This window comes from Silene latifolia, chromosome Y (assembly GCF_048544455.1).
Source record: "Silene latifolia isolate original U9 population chromosome Y, ASM4854445v1, whole genome shotgun sequence".
Lineage (NCBI taxonomy): Eukaryota > Viridiplantae > Streptophyta > Magnoliopsida > Caryophyllales > Caryophyllaceae > Silene > Silene latifolia.
The window spans coordinates 109545679-109556616 of NC_133538.1; the positions used below are offsets into that span (position 1 = coordinate 109545679).

Here is a 10938-nt window from a genome sequence, read left to right on the forward strand (position 1 = left end):
AAAAACTGAAAAGTGGAACTGCTTTTTATAAATATTACTAATCTGTTATTATTCAACTGTTATTGTAGTGTGTAATTTGCAGTTTTATTTTTGTGGGTGGTTTGTGAAAAAAACAGTCAGATAATATTAACAAAAAAAATTAAAGTAAGTAGTATTAATTCTCATATAATGTAGGTCTCACTTTATTATCTAGAAGATACATTTTAGGTTAAAATGTAATTCGAACAATGATAAATAGTAAAAGTCTTTGACATTTTTAGGCGAGGTCTTCATCGTAGCCGCTGTCTTTTGCGTCTCTTTTGTCTTTGTTAGTTCATGCATCTGATTCATATTCCTGCAATTTTTTCTTAGTATTTAGCAGCTACATTAATAGCGAGAATAGCAAAGAGAATAACATTAATAGCAGTAGAATAACAACACATTAATAGCGAGAATAGCAAGAATCTAAATTTAGCAACTACTCTGCTTTTATTGCGCATACACTATCCATTTCCACCAAGAATATCCATTTTCTATCCAAAAATAACAACACATTAATAGCACAATAGCAGTAGAATAACACAACAAAGAGCGAATAGCGAGTAACACATGAATAATAGGGGAATAACAAAGAGAATAAAAGGATAACATATTCCCGCAATTTTTGTTAGTTCATGCATCGATTTATATTGTCAGCAATTTTTGCTTAGTATTTTAGAAGCTACATTAATAGCGAGAATAGCAAAGGGAATAACATTAATAACAAAGAGAATAACAACATGATTAATAGCGTAATAGCAAGAGACTAAATTTAGCAAATACTACTCTCGTTATTGCACACTATCCATTTCCACAAAGAATATCCGTTTTCTATTCAAAAATAACAACACATTAATAGAAGAATAGGAGTAGAATAACACAACAGCAGCAGAATAGCGAGTAACACAGAATAATAGGGGAATAACGAGAATAAGTGGATAACATTAGAATAATAGGAGAGTATTAGTCCGATTCATACCTCTTCGCTTTCGATTCTTCTTCATCTTCGTCATCGAAGGGGACTTTCAAAGAAATGGAAGAGTACAAGTTCTACTGTTGTGGTTCACCCACTTCTTGCGGTTACCGCATCTTCGCTTCCTCTTTTGTTGCTTGGTTTTGGCCTTTTCTTTGGAGGACCTTAATCTTTTGCCACGGCCCTTATTCTTGGCCTTGTTTGGCGGTCGAAGGTCAATGTCATTTGAAGCCGTGATGCCTAGAAGAGCCTCGATTTCTGGTTTTTAGTCTTCTTGTTCGATTGGTCCCGTGATGTTCTCCCGAACCGTGTCGATTTTCTCAGCTTGCTTCATGTGTTTAATAAGAGCATAACCGTCCATCACCCCGACAGTTGCATAAATCTCAGACCAAACCTTTGACATCTCAGCTTTCTTGATGTCAGCCTCATCAATCTCTTCTATCACCTTTCCATTTTCATCTCGGACAACTGGCCTGTATGATTTCTTTGTCCATCGAGCAAGGACATAAGGGTCAGGTATCCTGTGGACCTGCCTACCATTCCACACCCATAGTATATGGCGACAAACAATGCCATGCCTCTCAAACAGCTTACATGCACATTTGCTCTCGTTAGTTTTGGTGTTAAATTCAACTCGGAAGCTCCTGTGCTTCAGTCCATCACGAACGTCATGATACTCCACCGCCCCTACTGTTGTCAAACCCCCCACCCCCATGCTGCATATGGCATGTTTGACTTCATTCTGAAAGTCCCTAAAGATAGGATGGGTGTAGACAAGTGAGGCATGCATCTCCACCTTAATAGCAGAATAGCAGTGGAATAACATTAATAGCAGTAGAATAACAACACATTAATAAACGAGAATAGCAAGAGACTAAATTTAGCGGCTACTTTGTCTTGTTATTGCAGACACTATCCATTTCCACAAAGAATATCCGTTTTTTATTCAAAAATAACAACACATTAATAGAAGAATAGCAGTAGAATAACACAACAGCAGTAGAATAACAACACATTAATAGCAGAATAGCAGTAGAATAACAACACATTAATAGCAGAATAGCAGTAGAATAACAACACATTAATAGCAGAATAGCAGTAGACTAAATTTAGCAGTTACTTTGCTGTTATTGCAGACACTATCCATTTCCACAAAGAATATCCGTTTTTTATTCAAAAATAACAACACATTAATAGAAGAATAGCAGTGGAATAACATTAATAGCGTAATAACACAACAAAGAGCAGAATAGCGGAGAATAACACAACAAAGCAGAATAGCGAGTAACACGGGAATAATAGGGAATAACAAAGAAATAGCGGTGGAATAACATTAATAGCGAGAATAGCGGTGGAATACCTTCATCGGCCCTACTTTCTCGAGCATACTATGCTCATTGGCATTATCCATCCTCCTTTGTGTATGCCTTTGCTTTGCTTTATTCTTTGAATTGTACCTCATCCAAAACTCGACGAGGGTTCCAAAATGGCTTTCAAACCGCTTGAAATAGTTGTTTGAACTTTCGGATCTCTGGGTTGTTCGCAACAAACAACCTAGAGGCTGATCCCGAAAGTATGCCGGTATCCACTTTTGTCTGATTGCAAAGACATACTTCAACCACCGGTTGCTTTCCATACCATGGGCTTCAATAACATCTTCCGTTCTGTTCAAATTCGTGTGGCTCGAGGTCGACATCCCACACAACGGCATTTATGTCGGTCATAAATTCCGTATCATTGCAGATTGCCCTTCCCACTTTCTCAGGCATTTTCTGCATGATATGCCACATGCAATACTTGTGGACAGAATGGTTGAAGACATTTGGGCAGGCTTTTTTAATTCCCGGGCACTGGTCTGTAATTACACATTGAGGTTGCTTCTGCCCCATTGCTTCGAGGAATTTTTTAAAAATCCACTCAAATGAATGCTGACTCTCGAAGTCAAGTAACCCACCGCAAAAGTCACCGTCTTCTTGTTGTGGTCTACTCCGGTGAAGGGAGTAAACACCATGAAATATTTGTTTGTCCCATAAGTAGGGTCAAACGAGATCGTGTCTCCATATAACTTGTAGTTGTTTATCCCTTCCTTATCAGCCCAAATAACCTTCGTCAAGCATTTGTTCTCATCCTGATCATAAGCAAAGTAGAACCCCTTTGTTTCAGCCAGCATTTTGAAATGCCCAATGAACATTTTAGCATCGTTATCCCCAATGTAACACTTGATATTTCGTTTGAAGTTTTTGAAGTCTAGCAAAGAGGCACCGATATTCTGATAACCATTTGAGTATTCCTTGAGAATTCCGAAGCTCAATGTTGGACCTATGTTGAGCTTAGTATGATCAATAATGGTCCTCTTAATGTAGTCATGGACGTCCCTTGAGAGCTTCTGGAACTCCCTGTTTTTGACAGAGTAAAGAGAGTGATTGTGAACGTCTACAAAGACATCCACAATATACCCAGCCGGTCTGTCGTCTCTTTTTTCACAGTTCTCAACCTCATGTTCGCCTTGCAGCCACACCTTGTCGAGCATGCTTCTTTGGTGTCTAATTCGCCGGTCTTTGTTCTCTCTCGTACTCAAATTACCAGCTTCATGATTTGTTGCTTCAAGTCGCAGATTTTCTTTTCATATACCTATACCCCGTGCATGTACGGACAGTGATTTGTGACGACGCCCCCTTATATTGCGCATTTGTGTACCTTCTCACATCAAATCCACAAGCCGAGTGCATAGATCTTTGTAGAACCATCTTGCATCCTCCAAGGTAAGAAAGAACATGCCACGTTTAGGCGTAAAATCACTCTCAACAGTCCTTACCCACTTTGCTCGGTCCCCCCCATCTTTGTAATGAAGAGTTGAAACAAACTCATCGTTTTCTTAAATACGAACAGTTGGGCTGGTGTATATATTGTTATTAGAAGAATCCCCAATAGGTAAGACCGCATTGTCTTCAACAATAGACACGATAGAAAGATCTGCGACGGAAATTAATATAATGAGTACATCATTGGACAACAAAATCACAATAACGAGTAGCACGGGGGAGAGATCAACATTGCAGTAATGTGACAATAACAGTATGATAACAGCAGGTGTGAAACAGACGACAATCAATAACATCACAATAACACTAAATGTGTTTATCTCATGCTACTCTCTTATCAGCCGTATATTTTCACGCTACTGCACAATAATATCACAACAATAGTAGCATAATATCAGAATAAGAGTACAATAATATCAACATGTTTCTCTACTTTTTTACAATAATAGTACAGTAATATCAGAATAACAGTACTCTGGTTCTACTTTATTACATACGAGATAATCTTTGTATTTATTATGTAACTCTTTTTACAAGGCATATATTTTCTTGTTCTTGCACAATAATAGCACAATAATGTTACAATAATACCACAATAACGATAATAATATAATCATGTTCTTTATCAGTACTGTTACAATAATAGTACATTAATATCGAATAACAGCTTCTCTTTTTCTCTTTGTCTGAACCTGCAGACAGTACAATAGTATCAGAATAACAGCTGAGAAACACATAGAAATCAATAATTGATTTATAAACACTCAGGCTAATAATAGTACATTAATATTAGAATAACGCTTCTCTTTTTGTACTCTAATACAAGCCAGACAAGACAATAATATCGAAATAACAAATTTAGAAAAACACATATGAAATCAATAGTTGATTTATACACACTCGAGGCTAATAATAGTACATTAATATCGAATAACATTTTTTCTTTTTCTACTCTAATACAAGCCGAGGCAGATAAATAATATCGTAATAACAAATGAGAAAACATGTAGAAATCAATAATTTATTTATAAACAACGGATGAAGAGATAAGAATGAATAAAGCAGATTACTGTTTCCATATTCACTGTCGAGTTGATTTCTTCTCTAACATTGTTATTGATCTCATTGTCCATCTTTTATACCGAAAACAAGAAAATCAAGTATTGAATTCAATTAAAATCAACGAATTTACACTAAAAATCAACGATTTTTACATTAATTAGGTTTTTTACATTAATTTCGAAAATACGATTGAATATACTAAAAATCAACGAATTTACATTACCTGTAATTCGATTGCAGCTAAAAATCAACGATTTTGTGTAATTTTATTAGGTTTTTTATGAATTTCCTATAGTCGGCGTTCTGATTTTTGAGTTTTCTCTGTTTTTGACTTGTAGAGAGATGTAGAGAGAGAGAGAGAGAGAATATCGTTAGAATGAGGTTTCTGTTTTCATGTTTCAGCGCTTTTGTATTTTTCGATTTTCCTTTTTTTTTTCTAATTTATCTTTTAATCTCAGCCCTTGATTTCTTTTAATCTCAGCCCTTGATTTCCCCAACTCACAACTCACCATAAGACCCCAACTCACGAGATCCCGCCTCTATATATATATATATATATATATATATATATATATATATATATATATATATATAAGATAAGTTTAGTTGAATTTGAGTTTTGCCGGAAAAAAAAAAATTAAAATCTAACTTATAAACTTTTATAAGCTCAAAAAAAAAAAGTTTGAGGTAATAAACTCAAGAAAAAATACATATATGCTCAAAAACAAATAAAGTTTGAAGTCATAAACTCAACAAAAAATACATATATGCTCAAAAACATAAACAAATTAAGGTAATATATCCGATATATGTTCCTTTTTCACGAGAGATTGATGTTGGTTTAGTTGGTTCGACAAACGGGGCGACCAACACCACTTTCCAAAAGATGCTCTCTTATTATTCCCTTAGTAAATTCCATTAAAATATTATAAATAATATTCTTTCTATCGCGCTTATTTGTTGTCTTATTTTATTTGGAGTATTTCAGTCAATATTTGTTATTTCTATTTTAAGAATAAACTTGATGAGCAATTTGATCAATCACACTCTATTTGGTTCACTTGTCATTTAGTAATTGGTTCCCTCCTCTTTTCTTAGTCTGTGTGTTAAAATCAAAGTACAACAATTGACCGGAACGAAGAGAGTAATATTTTCATTTATTAAACTTGAAATCTTGTTATGCGCCCAAGAAGACAAATGATCTCAATCAACTTTGCTACCATATACCGCATCACGTAAACCTAGTAGTAATATTTGTATAGGAATAGTATCCAAATTGTTTGTTGTGAAAACCTAAAAAGCACATATAGATGATATCGAGTCCCACTAGCATCCATAGTTACGTAAACATTACTTTATTCAACGTGTCTTTTTATGTCCTATGTCTTAACACAAACACAACTAAATTTGATTGACACGATTTTATTAACACAATAAAGGCTGTGTGATGAGTACATTTATTCTCATCATTGGGTTAACTCTTCATCCCACCTTGCTTAATCTTTCTCTATTGCCAATAAAATTCTTCAATCTTAATTTTGTTTTCTATGCCTAATTAAGTTTAGTTGACATGATTTTATTAAAGATTTAGAAAATATAGTGGAGTTCAATTTTCAAATAGATTAAACTATTTGAAAATTATGCTATAAATTTAAGAGTTTGTGAAGAAGGAGATCAAATTGGGCGGAGCCTAAAGCTTTGATGAAAATGTCAGCAAGCTAGGAATGCATATCAACATTAAAAGCCGTCACCAACCCATCAGTAACAGCATCACGAATAAAGTGACAATCCACCTTAATGTGCTTTGTGCGTTCATGGAAGACCGAATTATGGGCAATATAGAGAGGCGATTGATTATATCACAAAAAATCTGCAAAAGGTGGCACAGAGACACCCAAACTAGAAGGAAGACCCACGAGCGACTTCAATTCACAAAAACAGCGACCATGGACCTATATTCAGCTTTAGAGGAAGAACGGGAGACGGTCTGTTGTTTTTTGGTTTTCCAAGAGACAGGCGAATCCCCAAGAAAAACAATCCAACCCGAGATAGACCGACGAGTCAACGGACACCCTGCATAATCAGAATCGCACCTCCCAGAGATATTTAAAGCAATATCAGACCGCAATAACACCCCTTGACCCGATTTACCTTTCAAATAGCGAACCATGCGAAGAGCGGCATTCATATGTTCTTTGCGTGGTTGATGAAGGAACTGAGACAAGATGTGGACAGCATAGGAAAGATCAGGACGCGTCATAGCGAGATAAACAAGACGCCCCACGAGTCGATGATACATCTCGACATCAGAAACAAACTCGCCCGTAGCTAAGCCCAGATGATGATGTTGTTCAATGGGTGTAGCGGCGGGTTTGGCACCGAGAAGCCCGACTTCAGAAATAATATCGAGTGCATATTTTCGCTAATTAAGAAAAATGCCTTCAGAATTACAAGCAACTTCAATACCTAAAAAATATTTCAATGGACCCAAATCTTTCATATTAAAACAACGACTAAGATAAGCTTTGAATGAAGCAATAGCAGCGGAGTTATTTCCAGCAAGAACAAGATCGTCCACATAAACCAAGACATGAATGCATACATCATCCGTCGCATAACTGAATAAGGAGTAGTCAGAGTATGATTGAACAAACCCGTAATCACGTAAGGAAGCACCAAGCTTAGCGAACCAACAACGAGGTGCCTAGAGAAGCATATATAACGATTTACACAACCGATAAACTTTGCCTTCCTTACACTTGCTAAAACCCGGTGGCAAACGCATATAAACTTCCTCAGTCAGATCGCCATGTAAAAAGGCATCATGGACGTCCATTTGATGAAGTTCCCACCTATTAACAATAGCAACCGCTAGAAAAGCACGTATCGTTACCATTTTTATAACAGGAGCAAAGGTCTCACCAAAGTCAATGCCTTTGATCTGATGGTTCCCGAAAATAATGAGGCGGGCATTATGGCATTCAATTTCACCATCCGATTTATATTTGATTTTATAAACCAAACAATATCCAAGTGTCTTTTTGTCAGCATGCAGATAAGTCAATTCCCAAGTACCATTATTTTTAAGAGCGGTAATCTCATCTTGCATAGCCTGGCACCATTTAGGGTCAGCGATGGCAATACGGAAAGAACGAGGTTCAATGCCTTCCGTAATTGCTGCAAGAAAATGACGATGGGTTGCAGAAAATTTATTGCAATTAAGATAATAAGCAAGGGCATATTGCATACCTGAGGAAGAGGAAGGAGATGACGAGATGTCGGGTTAGGACGGTGGTGTGGTGGGATCTTCAGTGGTGCCAAGAACAAAGCCACGAAGCCGAGTGGACGGTATTTTAATTCGATGACGACGCCCAAGAACTTCGCTGGAAGTAGTACCCGTCGGATCCCCATTGGTACCCATCTCATCCCCATCATTATTATCCACATTAGGAACTGTATCATCCCCCAAAGCAGGTATCTCAACCGTGGGTGTAACCTCGATGTCCAGGTTAGCCAAAGGGTAATCCTAGCCCCCCCCCCCTCTTATAAGGGGGATCCAAAACAACATTGTCACGAGGAGTAGTAAGAGTCATATAAGGGAATGAATTCTTCACGAGATACAAAAACATCCCCTGTAGCGAGATCATAAACCTTCCAACCCTTCTTATTATACGGATACCCAACAAAGACACACTTACGACTGCGTCGTGCAAATTTGTCACCTTTAGTATGTTGATTGTGAACAAAACATAAGCAACCAAAAACTCGTATATTGTTATAAGACGGTTTAATGCCAAACAAAAGCTTATAAGGTGATTTACGTTGGAGAAGAAGCAACGGAGTGCGATTAATAAGATAAGCAGCAGATAGAACACACTTACCCCAAAATAAAATCGGAAGATTAGCCTAAAAGAAAAGAGCTCGGGCAACATTCAATATATGAAGGTGTTTCCGTTCAACACGCTCATTTTGCTGTGGCGTACCTATACACGAGGTCAGGAAGACAATTCGATGTGTTGTAAAATAATCGGGCATTGCATTGAATTCATTGCCATTATCGGAGCGAACCATTTTAACACGTTTAGAGAATTGTTTATCAACCATAACCAAAAATATTCATAAACATAGATGTGACCTTCGTTTTATCAGAAAGGAGATAAACCCACGCAGCACGTGAATAATCGTCGACGATGGTCAAAAAATACTTTGTACCACAAGAAGAGGAGGTACTATAGAGACCCCATAAATCACAATGTATTAAAACAAAAATATCCGACGCTTTATTATCATTCAAACTGAAATTATGACGACTCTGTTTTGCTTGGTAACAAACATCAAAAGGAGAATCCATAAGAGTACTAAAGTTGCTAACTTAGGAAAGTAAAAGAAAAACTTTATTCGAGGGATGTCCAAAACGCTTGTGCCATAAATCAAAGAAGTCTGCAGCACTCACCGCATGCACCGCAGCTGGCTGTGCCACCACACGCAAGTAATAGAGTCCGTCCCTTAGATTACCAGCTCCAATCCTCGTTCTCAATGAAGAGTCCTGAATATAGCAAGAGTGATTAGTAAAACTCAAGACACAATTGGTAGTCGCAACTAATTGGGAGACTGATTATAGATTACAAGTAAGACTCGGAATATATAAAACATTAGATAAGAATAACCAGTAAGATAACCAAACCGTCCCGGCTATTGTGGACGCGACACTTTATCCATTAGGGAGTCGAATGGGACAAGCCGGAATGGAATGTGAATAAGTCAATCACGTAATATCATCGGTAACATGATGTGAGGCTCTAGTGTCAATAATGAAGAGTCTATTGATCCAAAATACTCAAGAGGGGGGGGTGAATTGAGGATTTAAAACTTTTGAAAACTTTTTCGATTATGCGTATGTAATTGATTATTTAAAGTTTATTGATTAAACCTTAACTAATCAACTAGTGAATGTAAAACGAAATAAACAAACGAACGAAAGAACGAGGAGACACACGGTTTTTGAAGTGGTTCAGTTTCACAAGTCGAAACCTACGTCCACTATTCTCGATTAATAAATTTAGTACCTTTCTACGGATTACAAATTTACTAACCCAACTCGTACAACTAACTCTAGCTGTAACTCAATGAGTACCGTTAAATACTCGAGTAACTAACTTACGCTAATAAGAAAGCACTAATCATTCTTGCAAAGGTTCACGTTAATGAACAAGTAAGAAATCAACTAAGCACTATTATCTTATAACGATAACAATAAGAACGAGTATACGAGTTTAAAACACACGACCTTTTCAAAAATAACAAAACGGTTTTTTTTGCTTGAAAACACACGGTTTGTTTATAAAATTAAAATCAATTTTTAGGTTTAAGGTCTCTATCCTAGATGTTGTAAAGAGTAAAGTATTTATAGGAAGGAAAGAGTAGGGCAACTCGGTTTACAAAAACCCTAATGGCCGAATAAAGAAGATATGCTAACAAATCATATCTTTTATTATTTCTTTCCTAAAAAGCCTTAAAAGATAATAAAGAATATTCCAAAAGATAGAATATAATCTATTCAAATATTATCTTTACTATAAATTATAAATATGAGAAGATTTCCTAAAACAAGAATATATTTTATCATAAACAAATATATTAAGCAAGATATATAAGATATGTAAAGATATTATTATGGAATAAAATCTATACCAAATACACCCTAGGTAACACAAGATGTCACGGCTCATAAGCCTCGTGACTCGTGCGAACCCTAGCTCAATATATGGGTTAGAATTAAGGTTTTAAGAGACGCTTTGTTGAAACCCTAATTAGTAGCATGGTCCAACTCATAAGTTGACCCAACAAGACCACTAGTCAACGTTCAACATAAAACCGAACTCCGCACTATACCGGCTTTATTATATAAATACTTTTATCAAAACATTTGAATTAAACTTTAAACAATTTTCAAAACAATTTTGAAACATTATAAGTCGTGTATAATAAACTCAGCATCTCAATGTTATAGTAGGAGAGCTATAACATTGAGCTCTTTTACTAGTAATGTTATAGCTGCAAAGC

The 10938-nt window shown here is 36.3% G+C and overlaps 1 protein-coding gene across 1 annotated transcript; it reads right to left on the reverse strand.

Moving 5' to 3' along the window:
• Positions 1 to 1256: 1256 nt before the first annotated feature.
• LOC141628722 (protein FAR1-RELATED SEQUENCE 5-like) lies at positions 1257 to 2702 on the reverse strand. The gene is made up of 2 exons (XM_074441822.1): positions 2352 to 2702; positions 1257 to 1787 (listed from the first exon to the last, which is right to left on the reverse strand). Exons 1-2 carry the CDS (start codon positions 2700 to 2702, stop codon positions 1257 to 1259), a joined length of 882 nt encoding a protein of 293 aa, XP_074297923.1.
• Between the last annotated feature and the right edge of the window lie 8236 nt (positions 2703 to 10938).